This window comes from Rana temporaria, chromosome 3, assembly GCF_905171775.1.
Source record: "Rana temporaria chromosome 3, aRanTem1.1, whole genome shotgun sequence".
Classification (NCBI taxonomy): domain Eukaryota; kingdom Metazoa; phylum Chordata; class Amphibia; order Anura; family Ranidae; genus Rana; species Rana temporaria.
In genome coordinates, this window is record NC_053491.1 from 374,358,245 (window position 1) to 374,375,792 (window position 17,548).

Sequence of the window (17,548 nt, forward strand, 5' to 3'; positions counted from 1 at the left end):
CACACACATTATTTATATGCACACACGGGCTAATAAATGTGCTTTTATCATCTCACCTTTTTACACATGGTGTAAATAATCTCCAGGTGTTTGGGGTTAGACAGCAGTGTGCTTGTATCCACCGTGATATAATTATGAAGAAGTGGCATCATATCTGGGGTGGGAGAGATTATTGGATACATGAATATATATCATATGGTGCTATAGTCGAACCAGAAAAAAAAAAAAAATCTCTCATAAAAAACTGCTTAGTGTTTACATTCCTATAAAGCAATCTGCAGAAGCATTAAAAGCCCAAAATGCTGATTGTTTCCAGTACTAAGCCTAGGAGCTAAAACAGACGGTCACTAATCCAGTCGTTCCCAACACTTCTGCCAACAGGGTTGAATAGCCGCTGTTTTAAAAGGATAAGTTCACCTATACAAACAATAAAAGAAAAATACGTTTTTTTTGGGCCTTTGCATGAGGTGGACAAGTGAGGCCAAGGGATCAGTACATTGTTCAAAATAATTTTATTAGTAGAAAATTACATGATAAAGACCCAAATATGGAATAACAGTCACATAGTACATACACAAAGATTGATACATTGTGGACAAGGTAAGAGTCCCCAGATGACGCAGGGCAAATGATCCTTATAAACTGATAAAAATCATTCTAGAATGCACATGATCACAAGACTTCTGAGTAGAGACATACTAATAAGTTGAACCTTTAAAAGGAATACATTGTTTGGTGCATATTGCAGGCCCGACGCATTGTGTTATGTACCAAGTGACTGTTATTCCATATTGGTGTCCTTATGTTGTAATTTTCTACTAATAAAATTATTTGTACAATAGTGACTTAGCCTCAATTGCTCACCTCATTCCATGTCCCCTCCTTTTCACGTAAACATAGGGATGGAGACTTGTGTCTCAAGTTAAAGTCCCAAACCCTCTCTTTTAAAACAATAAAAAGTAAAAAAAATATTTGCAGGTAAAAAAATATGCATGTATTATTTTTTTTGTTAGAGACCTGCAAAGCATTGCAACCACGATCAGCAGAGTGGCAAGTGGTGAGCTGACACATTGAAATTAGCTGGTTTTTATTGCATGTCTTGTAAGTGTATTTTCTGGGGCCATTTTAATAAAGCTTTTAACTGGAAAACACTATGGAGATGACTTTTTGTTTCATGTAGTGAAATAACAGAGGGATGGTTTGATTTATTGTTTATAGATACATATAAAAGAGCATTTTATAGGTAGCGCTGATTGTACACAAAATGTTAGATGAAGTAAGCAGTAGCTATTTCTCTTACAGAACACATCAAACAGCATTTGATAAACGAACCTGTAAAATATTCATAGCAGTCTCTCTGAAAAACATCAAAAAGGATCTCCAGAAGCTGCCACATCTGTGGGGAGATGGTCTGGTTGGTGAGGCTGTATGCAAGTGCCAGAATCTCCTCATAGAACTCTGTACGGAGAGCAAACATGAATTCCCATACATAGAAAAACACTTTGCATTACTCACTAAAGCATACTTGTTAAGTCTGTCCATAAATTTAATTGATGATTGCCATTACTTGCAATAAACTTCACTTTTTACACAGGTTTAAAAGCAAACTTATAACATTATTCAGTTTTTTGGAACTCATGAGGTTATATACCAGGGGTCCATTATGTGACCACCCTAGATAGAAATATTACTGCCTTTTTTAATTCTTTTACAGGCTCATACCTATAATATGTTTCTGAAGCACAAGACCAACAATCTGCAAACAAATCCCCTCCAGCTGCTGCTTCACCTGGAAGAAAGGTAAAGAATTATAGAAGGTAAGGAAAAGTGGGGGATATCCACTAAGCCACATGTCGGGGTACACACCTCTTTATGATTTTCCACAACAGTCAAGACAATGTCGATGGTGTGAAGGATTCCCATCGCCATGACGGTTTTGTCCTCCACCTCCTCATACTCTTCACTCTGCAGGACCTTTACAAAGATCTCTGCCTGGAGAGAGAACACAAAGAGCGGTGACATAGATTGAAGCACCACACCAGACCATCATCACCCTGAATATCTGGACATGCATAGAACTCCAGACTACCATCACCCTGTATATCTCCTGTGCATACATAGAGCAGCGGGTCATCACCATGCTGTATATTTCCCTGTACATACAAATTAGATCACTGGAATATCTACACCCTGTACATGCACAGAGCAGTGAACCACCATCTTTTATATCCCTTGTACATACAGAGAAAGGCAATGGACATTCACCATCTTTTTTTATCTCCTGTACATACAGTTCAAAGAACCGGATCATTACCATCCTGGATATCTTCAGTACATACAGATCAAAGCACCAGACTATCCACATCCTATTTATCTCCTGTACATATAAAGGTGCACCAGACTATCACCATCCCATTTATGTCCTATATCCTATACATAGAGCACTGAATCATTGCCATCCTGGATATCTCCTGTGCATATACAGTACAGACCAAAAGTTTGGACACACCTGCTCATTCAAAGAGTTTTCTTTATTTTCATGACTATGAAAATTGTAGATTCACACTGAAGGCATCAAAACTATGAATTAACACATGTGGAATTATACATAACAAAAAAGTGTGACACAACTGAAAATATATTTCATATTCTAGGTTCTTCAAAGTAGCCACCTTTTGCAGCAGACACATCTCTAGAACTGTTAAGAGGAGACTGTGTGAATCAGGCCTTCATGGTAGAATATCTGCTAGGAAACCACTGCTAAAGAAAGGCAACAAGCAGAAGAGACTTGTTTGGGCTAAAGAACACAAGGAATGGACATTAGACAAGTGGAAATCTGTGCTTTGGTCTGATGAGTCCAAACTTGAGATCTTTGGTTCCAACCCCCGTGTCTTTGTGCGACGCAGAAAAGGTGAATGGATGGACTCTACATGCCTGGTTCCCACCGTGAAGCATGGAGGAGGAGGTGTGATGGTGCTTTGCTGGTGACACTGTTGGGGATTTATTCAAAATTGAAGACATACTGAACCAGCATGGCTACCACAGCATCTTGCAGCGGCATGCTATTCCATCCGGTTTGCGTTTAGTTGGACCATCATTTATTTTTCAACAGGACAATGACCCCAAACACACCTCCAGGCTGTGTAAGGGCTATTTGACCAAAAAGGAGAGTGATGGGGTGCTGCGCCAGGTGACTACCTCTTGAGAATGCCAAGAGTGTGCAAAGCAGTAATCACGCAAATGGTGGCTACTTTGAAGAACCTAGAATATGAAATATATTTTCAGTTGTTTCACACTTTTTTGTTATGTATAATTCCACATGTGTTAATTCATAGTTTTGATGCCTTCAGTGTAAATCTACAATTTTCATAGTCATGAAAATAAAGAAAACTCTTTGAATGAGAAGGTGTGTCCAAACTTTTGGTCTGTACTGTACATCACAGCACCAAACTATTGCCATTCATCATATCACACGACTCACTAGATGTCTCGTCATGTCCACAGCAATGGGGGCCACTTCCTGACTGTATTCGCATATCATCTTCTGAATGACATTGGTCAGATCATCGTTCTCTGTCTCCCGGACTATGTGTAGGAGCTCCTGCATGACTGGTCGGATGTACGGCCTCATGTACTCCTTTGCTGAGGGATACAAATGCTGGAATTATAATAAAATACAAAAGAACTACAGTCTGAAGAGTTTACAACAGCAGAGCAGTCTATTGACAATTTTGTCTCAAATTAGAGCTCCTAATCCAGACACTCAGAATAATTTTTGATAACATTCCACCTATGCAAGAAAGCCAACAGGTTAGCTTAATTGGTGCCCTACTACCAGTGCTAATCTTTGCACTCAAACAGTCTATACAGTGCCTTGAAAAAGTATTCATACCCCTTGAAATTTTTCACATTTTGTCATGTACAACCAAAAACGTAACTGTATTTTATTGGAATTTTATGTGATAGACCAACACAAAGTGGCACATAATTGTGAAGTAGAAGTAAAATTATAAATGGTTTTCAAAATGTTTTACAAAGAAATATGTGAAAAGTGTGGCGTATATTTGTATTCAGCCCCCCTGAGTCAATACTTCGTAGAACCACCTTTTGCTGCAATTACAGCTGTAAGTCTTTTTGGGTAAGTCTCTACCAGCTTTGCACACCTAGAGAGTGAAATTTTTGCCCATTCTTCTTTGCAAAATAGCTCAAACTCTGTCAGATTGGATGGGGAGCGTCTGTTGACAGCAATTTTAAATTTTTCAAGATCAAAAACCATTTCATTGTAGCTCTGGCTGTATGTTTAAGGTCGTTGTTCTACAACATGATGCTGCCACCGCCATGTTTCACGGTGGGGATGGTGTGTTCAGGGTGATGTGCAGTGTTAGTTTTCTGCCACACATAGCGTTTTGCTTTTAGGCCAAAAAGTTAAAATTTTGTCTCATCTGACCATAGCACCTTCACCCACGTGGCTTTCTTCTTTACACTCTTCCATCATAAAGGCCAGATTTGTGGAGTGCATGACTAAGACCCCTTTCACACGGAGGCAGTTTTTATGCGTATTAGCGCTAGAAATAGTGCCTGTAAAGCGCCTGAAAACCGCTGCCCATTCACTTCAATGTGTGTCTTCACAGGGGGCGGTTTGTTTGCTGGACGGTAAATAGCACTCCAAAAACGCCCCTGCCCGTTGAAATTAATGGGCAGCACTTCCAAAATCGCCTTAAAAGCCATTTGAAAAGGACTGCAAAATGGGTCTTTTCCTTTTTTACGTCATGTGACCTTAAAAAAAAAAAAACACAGCCCACTAGCGCCCGAAAAGCGCTGCAAAAACGACCGGCACTTTAGTGTGGAAGGGGTCTAATAGATGTCCTGTGGACAGATTCTCCCCCCTGGGCTGTGGATCTCTGCACCTCCCCCAGAGTTACCATGGGCCTCTTGGCTGCTTCTCCGATTAATGCTCTCCTTGCTCGGCCTGTCAGTTTAGGTGGACGGCCATGTCTTGGTGGGTTTGCAGTTGTGCCATACTCTTTCCATTTTCGGATGATAGATTGAATAGTGCTCTGTGAGATGTTCAAAGCTTGGGATATTTTTTTTTTATTTTTTATAACCGAAACCTGCTATAACCACTTCCCACCCGGCCTAAAGCAAAATGACGGCGGTGGTTCAGTTATACTGACTGGACGTCATATGGCGTCCTTCAGCATAACTGCCAGCTCGGCGATAGGTGGTGCAGTGTGTCAGTCTGACACACCGATCTCGGTAAAGAGCCTCTGATGGTGTCCATCTGTGCCACCTATCAGTGCTCATCCGTGCCCATCAGTACCCATGAATTTTGCTGCTAGACTAATTCACCTTCCTAACTACTCGGTGTCTGCCATCCCTCTCAAATGCAATCCTTCCACTGGCTTTAACTCACCCAACAAATTAAATCCTAAATACTAACTAAGTCAACAACAGCTGTCCTGAGCTACAGCACTAACCTCATCTCAAAATACCACCTACACCATTCTCTTTGCTCCACCCAAGATCTCCTGCTCTTTGGCTCCCTTGTTGCCTCCTGGACTTCTCCAGAGCCTCTCCCATCCTCTGGAACCTACCTGAATCTGTTCTGCCATCTCCTATTCCATTTTTAGGTGATCCCTGAAGACTCATCCTTTTAGGGAAAGCCTATTCCGTCCTCTAACAACAATCTTTATTTCTCCACCAACTGCTGTAATCCAGATACAGTCATCACCTTATAAATCAATGAAAAAAGTGTAGTTGCGCTAAAATCAACCCATATATTTCATTAAAACACCAGTTGTGTAAATATGTGAATTGCTGCTAGTTATGCAGTGAAGCATGCATAAAACCATATACCATGCATATAACAAAAAAAACATAAAATGTATATCAGAAAAAGAAAATCAACTGCAATCTAGTGCAGTAGGTGCATCTTATGAAGGAACACAGTCAATGATCCCAATAGCCAGCAATTCCTTAAAATAAACAGCGATATAAATAAATCACCTACATGTGCAAATATCCTTATTGTTTCTTCATTAGATGCACCTACTGCACTAGATTGCAGTTGATTTTCTTTTTCTGATATACATTTATGTTTTTTTGTTATATGTATGGTATATAGTTTTATGCATGCTTCACGGCATAACCAGCAGCACTTCACATATTTACACAACTGGTGTTTTAATGAATATATGGGTTGATTTTAGCGCAACTACACTTTTTTCATTCATTTATTTAAGTGTTGGATACACATTCACTGCAATTGCAGCTTTTATCATTTGATTATGCATTATTTATCCATCTATTTATTACTACCAGCCATTTAGTTATTTATTTTTATTTCATCTTATAAATCAACATGCCCTTCCCTTTGGGATTGTAAAATTCTCATGAGCAAAACCTTCCAAACCCTTGTCTTGATTTGTATTTTAACTGTACCGTCTCCTTTTATATTGTAAAGCACTGAACTGTTGGCGCAATATAAATCCTATATTATAATAATTTTATTATTTAGGGTATTCATATACTATTTCCCTATTGTGACAGATAAGGGACAACTTATTTATAGTACAGTACTACAGCATTTTTGGATGAACAACATATACCAAATATTTGGGGAAATTCTCTCACCAGCCCCCTGGTAACTGATTAACATCTGCAGAGCAATGGCAGCCTCCACCTTCACTGGCAGTTCTTTATCTTCAAGTAGACTTTTCTTCGCCAACTCTACAGCATTTCGAAGGTTCAGCTCATTGTGAAACTTTAGTGAGCTGAACGAGTGAAGGACCCAACATGACTAGAAGAGAAAGGAGATAGAGTATGACGTAAAGGACAGAATTATAAAAGGAGATGTAAATCCTGTCTGAATGGCACTTGGTTGGCTAAAGTACTGTATATAAAGTTCCAGGTTAACCAGCAGGATGACGTCAGAAATTGTATTCACTAAAAAAATACAAGGCTTCTCTTGAATGGCAGACAAGCATTCGATTTAGTTCCAGCAGCAGAAGGGAAGTTGCCCATACTGCTGCCGAAACACAGCGCCACATACTGCATGTAGATGATGCTACTACAATATAGTACAGTGCACACATCAGTTAGTAACTGATATAGCTTGCTTGGCCCAAACAAACTATGCAAAAGTTGAAGCAAACGTCAAATTCCACTTTCATCTTTATGTTGTTGTTGCATCTCAATGCTGCAAATGACATTGAAGATGATCTTCACCCCGAAAAGAAAATTTTTTTAAGTCAGCAGCTATAAATACTGAAGCTGCTGACTTTTAAAAAACACACACTTGTCCCAGGATCCATCCATGTCCCCACCTGACCCTGCTCTTTGCTGTGTCTTTGGGTCCAGGCTGTGGGCAGCCAACTGACTCCTTGCGGCTTCACAGCTGATTGGCCATTGCGCATGTGCGAGCCATGCTGCACCCTGTATATGGTCCTGCAGTCTCCTGTGACATGTCCCAAGAGGCTGCGGGAGGAGGGGGGGGGGGGGGGAACTTTCGCTCTGATCACCTAGGCAGTAAGGCCCAATTTCACACTGGGACGGAAGGTGTGGTGGCGTTAAAAGTAGTGGCGCTTTACCGTCGGAATTGCGGCTGTATTCGGCTGCTAGTGGTGCGGTTTTACCCCCTGCTAGCGGCCAAAAAAGGGTTAATACCGCCGGCAATGCGCCTCTGCAGAGGCGTATTGCCAGCGGTATAGCCGCGGTTTACCATTGCTTTCAATGGGAAGAAGCAGTAGAGGAGAGGTAAACACACCGCTCCAAAGATGCGGCTAGCAGGACTTTTGAAGCGGTCCTGCTAGCGCACCGCTCCAGTGTGAAAGCCCTCGGCTTTCACACTGGAGAAACAGCAGCCGCTGTTTCAGGTCAGTTTGCAGGAGCTATTTTTAGAGCGATAGCGCCTGTAAACCGCCCCAGTGTGAACTGGTCTTAGAGCGGAAGAGGGAGCTGGTACCTGTCAAAATCAGGTACCCACTCCATCCCAAAAAAAAATAATCCAAAACATGGGAGAGGAAGGGGGTTGGGGGGGGGGGGGGCAGAGGAAAAGCAGAACTCTCCTTTTTGGGTGAAGTCCTGCTTTCAGCATCTTTGCAGCCCCTCCCTTTGTATATGCACTCCAGTTTCATGGCATTTCTCAGGGCAAGTTTCCTGATGATGACAACTGTGGACCATGTCTGCGTAAATGGCCACTTGTAAACTCCTGAGGATCATGTAACTGCATGACAACACAGGAACACTACTGGTAGATGCGGTTGTCACCCTATGCTAGGATGTTTATGACAGGCAATGTATACAAGTTGCTGATTTAAAAATATTGGAAATTACTTTTGAAAGACCTACCCGTGCTCGGAGGTAACCCAGCTCAGACATGAAAAGTGGGAAAACATGATTCTGGATGAAAACTTCCATCTGATCCTTGTACACAGATTTCTGGAGGAAAATATAAATTATTACACTACAGAAATGTCACATGTACTGTATACTGACCATAGTAGTAGCAAGAAAATAGGTTACCTTTAATAAAATCTCTGCAAGTGAACCCAGCACATGTAGTGCCCCATCTATTTTCCGCGGGTCAACCGAGGAACTGGTGAGGATCTGGTAACAAAAGTTCATCATCTTTGGCAGCACCTAAAACAAAGAGGAACAATAGAAATTTTCAGTAATAACGCAGAGGGTCAGCCCACCCACAATGCATATTTCTGCATTTGGTAGATGCTGGGGCATTAAACCATCTGACAGCCTCTTTTTCAAGAATTTTTATTGAAAATTTACATATCAAATTCCAAGACAAAATATTGCTTACATAGGATATTTATTTCAATGTACAAAAAGATACATCAAGGTACTAGAAGTATGGCCATTAGGATAAAATTATACTTTTTATAACTCTTAGCGCTAAGCGGCATGTGATAAACTACAAGAAAAAAAAAGTCAGCACATTCAAGGGTCCCTGTCGCTCCTTTACACTCCATGAGGAGAAAAAAGAGGGAACATAACCACGTGACCATCTGACAGCCTCTTCAATATCTTGGGGACCATATTGGTGAGATCTCTGTACCGAGTCCACAGGGCTGTGTACCCACTGTGCCTAATATGAGGGGTTCCAACCATTCCTGTACTGAGATACCGTGTCTACACACCTGCCGTGCCCAATATGAGGTGTTCCCACCATTTGTGTATGGATATTCTAGGTCTGCACACCTGCTGTGCCCATCGACGTGCTTCCACCATCCCTGTGCCAACAGGTTCATCCCAGATAGATACAATAAACCAAAGATGGCCTCAGACCACCAGACTCAACTATTTACTGAAATGTAACTTCAAAATGCACGGATTCTAAACTACTTTAAGCCCAACTCTAGACAAAATAGTTTTTTTTCTCTTTGGATAGAATCGAGAAGGGGGTAGAACCTCCATCTTCTACTCACTTAAAATTCTAGATACAAGGAGTCTTAAAGGGGTGGTTCCCCCTAAAACAAATTTCTAACAATACATTCGTAAGACCCGTTACACTGCGGGTAGGCTGGCTTTTGTTTTTGTTTTTTAGTATATACCTCGATCTCGCCGTTTCGTCCCTTGGCGGTGGGCGTTCCTAGTTGATTGACGTTTCTCCGACGGGCACATACGTGACGTCACGACTTTCCGAAAGAAGCCGAACGTCGCTGCGCAGGCGCCGTATAGAGCCGACTCTATACGGCGCCTGCGCAATGACGTTCGGCTTCTGTCGGAAAGTCGTGACGCGCAGTATGCACCCGTCGGAGAAACGTCAATCAACTAGGAACGCCCACCGCCAAGGGACGAAACGGCGAGATCGAGGTATGTACTAAAAAAACAAAAGCCAGCCTACCCGCAGTGTAACGGGTCTTACGAATGTATTGTTAGAAATTTGTTTTAGGGGGAACCACCGCTTTAAGTGCATGGGCATCCGCTGAAATTTTTTCAGAGGGGGGCGCTTCGGCAGCGGCGATACACAGTCGCTTTTTACCCCTTTCTTTGACCGCTAGCGGGGCTTAAAAGCGACCCCCCCCACGTTAAAATGTAAAAACACCCCACTGTGCCCCCTGCATCTTTCAATATCTCTTTGTCACTACTGTGTACCCCCTCTCCACAACTGCACCTCTGGACCCCTTTACATTACACAGCACCTCACAGCTCTGGCCCCCTTTACATTACACAGCACCCTGCATCACTGGCCCCCTTTACATTACACAGCACCCTGCATTACTGGCCCCCTTTACATTACACAGCACCCTGCATTACTGGCCCCCTTTACATTACACAGCACCCTGCATCACTGGACCCCTTTACATTACACAGCACCCTGCACCACTGGACCCCTTTACATTACACAGCACCCATTTCCCTTGACTCAAACACTACACTATATTGACAGTATATTTATTTCAGGTCTAAAAGAGGAACCTTTTGGAATGAGGGACAAATGGATTTGATTCCAGAAGAGGGACAGGCACTCTAAATAAGGGACAACTAGAGGGGAGGGGAGCGCTGCAATCACTGCTTAAATCGGCCCCAGGGCCAGTTCGGCCCTGCTCCTGGCTCTCCCTGGTGATTCCAGGGGGGGGGCAAATGACCCCCCTTGCCCTATGGAGCGGACGCCCATGCTTAAGTGTTAATAATATTACATTATATGTGCTTGATGCTGGATTGAACAGTAAGTAGGGATGGAGTTTGGTCAGAGCCACCATGGATTTGAGGTGGATCTCAAGATTTGGCGAAACTCATAAATTTGTACCAGAACCCATAATGCACTGCACAGTATCAAAATTACAGCAAAGGAGCAACAAAAATAATTTTACTGTTATGGGTCCCCACAACTTGGAAAGTTCTATCAAGGGGTCACGGAACTAGAAAAGTTGGGAACCACTGGTGATGGGGGAGGCTGCCTCCTGGGTCCTGACTTGCTCTGCCTCCCAACCTCTATGCAATCTATGCATAGGGACAGTGGACAACTGACTTCTGCACAACCACTGTGTCAGATAAATGCAGCTCAATTAGTGCCACAGGCTATAGCTGGCAGTGCTGATCAGTGAACTCCAACGATGGGGAATTCCTCCCATCGTAAGAAAACAATAGCTCAGCGGGAGAGATTTCCCCATCCACCTTGAATGTGTGGATGGAGAAATCAGGTCAATTATTTTTTGTTCAACCCATTGGTTGAATGAAGAAAAAACAAAAACGCTGAATCATCTATTGGCTGTGTAGTTTGAACCCACAATTTTTATAATTTTCTGAAAACAGAGACCCTAAAGAATTAAGTGGTAGTTGCAATTTATTATGTTGCATGTTTGCTAAACTGTTTTATCAAAAGCATATTTTTTTTTAGAAAAATATACACTAAAATGAATTTTAGTACAAATACAATAAAAACACCAATTTTTTGGTAAAACAAAAAAGATAGGGTTGAATCAAGTAAATAGATACCAAACATGTCGAGACTCAAAACTGCACGTATCAAATGGCAAAAAAACAGTACATAACATTTTTCATTGGGGATGCTTTAAAAGTCTTTAGAGATTATCATTTTAGAATCATCTATGAATGATTTATGGCCCTCGAACCTCATGCATGGCACAATCGCTGTGGGCACCAAGTGTGTGTGTATCTTTTACATTTCTTTTAATTTCTATATTAATTGTTCTTATTATTTGCAGCCATAAGCTTGGTTTAACCACTGCTCCCAAGTACAGGATGACAAGTGGTTGAAAACAAAGTTTTGCCAATATTTCTGCCTCACCTCTTTCCTCTTCTTGGAGGCAGTAAAGAGCAGATTCTGAGCAGCAGTTGAAGGTGATACGTAATCTTCAAACACATCTAGAACCAGAAACACAACAGGTCATTAACCAGTACACAACAAAACAGCCATGTGTGGGAAGGTGTGACATTGAATGAATTGACAACAGCCTTGCTTGATGTACAGAACAAAATGGCAGAGCAATACTGGACATGGCATTGAAAATGCAACACAAGCCATACATGAGGAGTAGTGCACAAAGAAAATGAAAACTACATATACAGCCAGCAGTAGTTAGTTACATTGAACTGGACTTGTTTTGTAATGTTGAAGGGGTTTCATAGTTTATCAAAGCCATTTCTTAAGTTCTAATGTGTGGTAGGAACATACACCAGCATTTAAAACCACACAGGTAGCACTGACCCCTTAATCCAGGGATATGCAATTAGCGGACCTCCAGCTGTTGCAGAACTACAAGTCCCATCATGCATAGCAAGACTCTGACAGCCACAAGCATGACACCCAGAGGCAGAGGCATGATGGGACTTGTAGCTTTGCAGCAGCTGGAGGTCCGCTAATTGCATATCCCTGCCTTAATCCAATCACCAAGGCATGTGTCAATGCTGCTGATGATTGCCCAAGAACAGGATGGGAGGTGTGAAAGCTGTAGAACCACTCAGTTCTAGTTACATAATCCCATCCCTGGTAGAAAAAGTCTGAACAGCTGGCAATTCTTCAATTTACATGGCTGAAGGTGTGAATTGTTGTCAAAGATATTAAAAACGATATGTGGAAGAGACATGATGGCGAATGTACTAGTTTAAAATTTCACTGTTCTGATTTTAAAAATCCACACCTTCAGCCATGTAAATTGAAGTTTTCACACCTTTGCAGGCTTCTCGACACCAAGGACAGGTGAGCTGTGTCAAACATCTGTCCCAAACCGTAACTTCCTGCTCTTTGCATGGCTACATGGGAACAGCATGTCAGTTTGCCATTAGTTTAAATGGGCTGAGCGGTCGCTGCTAATCACGTGACCCACTCATTCCAAGAATCTGCCAATCCTTGAAACAGGAATCTGGTGGCAGCAGCTATCCAGCAGTGTGAAGGTGACCTTATAGACCAGGGGTTCCAAAAACGGCGGCACGCCAGCTGTTGCGAAATTACAAGATCCACGAGGCATTGCAAGGCTCACAGTTACAAGCATGACTCCCTCAGGCAGAGGCATGAAAGGATTGATAGTCCCACAACAGCTGGAGGACCACCAGTTTGAGACCCCTGTTATAGACTAACTGCATATAAAACAGTATATAAAACCTGTGCTACATATTAATAATTGTTTTTGTGAACATAACATTAACAGGTTTGTTAGCTGTGTAAAAAGTTCAAATAGAAGAAAAGGCCAAGTAAAAAAACAACAATTAAAAGCTCCATTCCCTTGTCTCCCCATGGCCCTGCACACATTTTATAATAAATCACAATGTAAATACAATTTTTTCTATGCGGTCACATATCTGCAAAGCTCCATTCTCTGCTGATTGTGTTGATACACAAATCTTAGACACTTACATTCACTTATTCACACCACTATATTACGTTTTGGTTTAACGCGATCTTGTCTTTGTCTTTTTTATGCCAAGCGGCATTATAGTAAGGATTTTTATGTTTCAAATACAATTTTTTTTTTTTTTTTACCATAAACATTTACTGATCCTATATTTATCCTATATATATGGGACACACATATATATCCTTTCTATATTTTATTTTACTTTTTATTCTTCACGATTCCATTATTATTATTTTCCTAGATCAATATCACCTTTCAGTATATTTACATACTTCACATTACACATTGTGTATATACACTGTATACCAGCCGTCACTAAATGGCGGCCCGCGGTCCGAGTCCGGCCCGAGTGACACTTCTCCCCGGACCGCCAGTACATTTACAAAGTGCAGCGCTGGTTTGCTGGGATCGCGGGTTTCCCCAGCAACCAGTGACGCTGCCAGTGTGTGCCCGCCCCCCCGCTCCTCACCGCAGGTCCTTGAAGTTTACGGCGGCGAGAATGGGCGTGACGTCACGTTCCTTCCCCTGCAGCTCGCTGTCCAATGCTTGATTACATTGCGAGTAGGGGCCACGCCTGTCTCACGCGTCACTTGCGTGCCCCGCCCCCTGCTACTCCTGGTTCCCGGGTCCACTCCTGGCTCTCCTAGAGGCGTGACGTCCCGTGCGCGCCCCGCCCCCTGCTACTCGTTCCCGGCTATTTGACTTGCAGTATCCGCCCCTGCATTCACGGTATGTGGCATATTGTTAATCACTATGGCTAATAATTTATTGTCAACAATACTGCTAAAGGTCACGCTGATGGGCACTTTTTTTTATGTTAAGGGGCACTCTGATGGGTATATTTTTAATGTGTACGCTGATGGGCACTTTTTTATGTTATGGTTCACCCTAAAATCCACTTTCTGTCACTAGATCCAGCATACTGCTGACATCTGCAGTATGCTGGATTTTTTTTTTTTTTTTGTACTTATCGTTTTATCCGTATGTCTGCTCCGGCTCCGACCGACGTATCCTTCCGGGTATAGGCGTTCCTAAGTAAAGCGCAGTTGATTGACGGGCTTGGATAGCGCGTCACACCTTCCGGAAATAGCCGACGTGACTCTCGCCAATTTACGGCGCCTGCACAGTCAGCTCTACACGGCAGGCGCCGTAAGCAGCCGAGAGTCACGTCGGCTATTTCCGGAAGGTGTGACGTGCTATCCAAGCCCGTCAATCAACTGCGCTTTACTTAGGAACGCCCATTCCCCGCTCGAGCCGGAGCAGACATACGGATAAAACGATAAGTACAAAAAAAAGAAAAAAAAATCCAGCATACTGCAGATGTCAGCAGTATGCTGGATCTAGTGACAGAAAGTGGATTTTAGGGTGAACCACCGCTTTAAGCGGCACTCTGATGGGTATATTTTTAATGTGCACACTGATGGACACATTTTGTTGTGCCCATCAGAGTGCGTCTTAACATAAAATATGCCCATCAGCGTACACATTAAAAATATACCCATCAGCGTGCCCCTTAAAGCGGAGGTTCACCCAAAAATCCACTTTTTCACATTAGCTCCAGCATACTGCTAACATCTGCAGTATGCTGTTTTTTTTTTTTTTTTTTTTTATTATTGTTATATGAGCCCTTGTTTACCAGCTCTGAGCGGGGAATCCTGCGGGGAATGGGCGTTTTCTAAGCGAAGAGGAGTTGATTGACGGCTGCTAAGGCACGTCACGCATTCCGAAAATACACAAAGTCACACTCGGGCGTTTACGGCGCCTGCCGTGTAGAGCTGACTGCGCAGGCGCCGTAAACACCCGAGTGTAACTTCGGGTATTTTCGGAAGGCATGACGCGCTTTAGCAGCCCGTCAATCAACTCCTCTTTGCTTAGGAACGCCTATACCCGGAAGTAATCCCCCGCTCGGAGCCGGATAACAAGGGCTCGTATAACGATAAGTAAAAAAAAAAAAAAGAAACAGCATACTGCAGATGTTAGCAGTATGCTGGAGGCATATAGCTAATGTCAGAATGTTTAAAGCGGGGTTCACCCAAAAATAAATTTTTAACATTGCATTCAGCCGAGTTGTCCTAATGACAATCGGCAGCTTTTTTTTTCCCCCCGTACATGCTGTATTTTCACCGCCGCTTCCGGGTATGTCTTCTGCAGGACTGGGCGTTCCTAATTGATTGACAGGCTTCCGACCGTCGCATACAGCGCGTCACGAGTTGCCGAAAGAAGCCGAACGTCGGTGCGGCTCTATATGCACCGACGTTCGGCTTCTTTCGGCAACTCGTGACGCGCTGTATGCGACGGTCGGAAGCCTGTCAATGAATTAGGAACGCCCAGTCCCGCAGAAGACATACCCGGAAGCGACGGTGAAAATACGGTATGTACGGGGATAAAAAAACAGCCGATTGTCATTAGGACAACTCGGCTGAATGTAATGTTAAGTTTTTTTTTTTGGGTGAACCTCCGCTTTAACATAAGTTTTGTTGTGCCCATCAGAGTGCCCCTTAACATAACATGTGCCCATCAGCGTGACCCTTATTTTATGTTAAGGGGCACAATGATGAGCACATTTTATGTTAATGGGCACTGTGATGGGAACACCTGATGTAAAGGGGCAATGTGATGGGGACACCTGATGTAAAGGGGCACTGTGATGGGGACACCTGATGTAAAGGGGCACTGTGATGGAGACATTTGTTGTAAAGGAGCGCTGTGATGGGGACACCTTATGTAAAGGGGCACTGTGATGAGGACACCTGATGTAAAGGGGCATTGTGATGAGGACACCTGATGTAAAGGGGCATTGTGATGGGGACACCTAATGTAAAGGGGGGCTGTGATGGGGACACCTGATGTAAATTAGTGCTGTGATGAGGACCCCTGATTTAAAGGAGCACTGTGATGGGGACACCTGATGTAAAGGGGCACTGTGATGGGGACACCTGATGTAAAGGGGCACTGTGATGGGGACACCTGATGTAAAGGGGCACTGTGATGGGGACACCTGATGTAAAGGGACACTGTGATGGGGACACCTGATGTAAAGGGGCACTGTGATGGGGACACCTGATGTAAAGGGGCACTGTGATGGGGACACCTGATGTAAAGGGACACTGTGATGGGGACACCTGATGTAAAGGGGCACTGTGATGGGGACACCTGATGTAAAGGGGCACTGTGATGGGGACACCTGATGTAAAGGGGCACTGTGATGGGGACACCTGATGTAAAGGGGCACTGTGATGGGGACACCTGATGTAAAGGGACACTGTGATGGGGACACCTGATGTAAAGGGGCACTGTGATGGAGACATTTGTTGTAAAGGAGCGCTGTGATGGGGACACCTTATGTAAAGGGGCACTGTGATGAGGACACCTGATGTAAAGGGGCATTGTGATGAGGACACCTGATGTAAAGGGGCATTGTGATGGGGACACCTAATGTAAAGGGGGGCTGTGATGGGGACACCTGATGTAAATTAGTGCTGTGATGAGGACCCCTGATTTAAAGGAGCACTGTGATGGGGACACCTGATGTAAAGGGGCACTGTGATGGGGACACCTGATGTAAAGGGGCACTGTGATGGGGACACCTGATGTAAAGGGGCACTGTGATGGGGACACCTGATGTAAAGGGACACTGTGATGGGGACACCTGATGTAAAGGGGCACTGTGATGGGGACACCTGATGTAAAGGGGCACTGTGATGGGGACACCTGATGTAAAGGGGCACTGTGATGGGGACACCTGATGTAAAGGGGCACTGTGATGGGGACACCTGATGTAAAGGGGCACTGTGATGGGGACACCTGATGTAAAGGGGCACTGTGACGGGGACACCTGATGTAAAGGGGCACTGTGATGGGGACACCTGATGTAAAGGGGCACTGTGATGGGGACACCTGATGTAAAGGGGCACTGTGATGGGGACACCTGATGTAAAGGGGGGCTGTGATGGGGACACCTGATGTAAAGGGGGGCTGTGATGGGGACACCTGATGTAAATTAGTGCTGTGATGAGGACCCCTGATGTAAAGGGGCACTGTGATGGGGACAACTGATGTAAAGGGGGGCAGTGTGATGGGGACACCTGATGTAAAGGGGGGCAGTGATGGGGACACCTGATGTAAAGGGGGGCAGTGATGGGGACACCTGATGTAAAGGGGGGCAGTGATGGGGACACCTGATGTAAAGGGGGGCAGTGATGGGGACACCTGAT

General features: G+C 43.6%; 1 protein-coding gene across 1 annotated transcript in view; it reads right to left on the reverse strand.

The window, feature by feature from the left end:
* The window catches only part of IPO8 (importin 8), a 75,776-nt gene that overhangs the window by 25,288 nt on the left and 32,940 nt on the right, over positions 1-17,548 (reverse strand). Inside the window, exons 11-19 of the mRNA XM_040345551.1 lie at positions 11,768-11,844; positions 8,524-8,640; positions 8,350-8,439; positions 6,634-6,799; positions 3,482-3,642; positions 1,867-1,992; positions 1,723-1,789; positions 1,333-1,458; positions 57-154 (exon numbers count right to left, since the gene is read on the reverse strand). Of these exons, the coding sequence (XP_040201485.1) occupies positions 57-154; positions 1,333-1,458; positions 1,723-1,789; positions 1,867-1,992; positions 3,482-3,642; positions 6,634-6,799; positions 8,350-8,439; positions 8,524-8,640; positions 11,768-11,844 (1,028 nt within the window). The remainder of the gene's footprint in view (positions 1-56; positions 155-1,332; positions 1,459-1,722; positions 1,790-1,866; positions 1,993-3,481; positions 3,643-6,633; positions 6,800-8,349; positions 8,440-8,523; positions 8,641-11,767; positions 11,845-17,548) is intronic.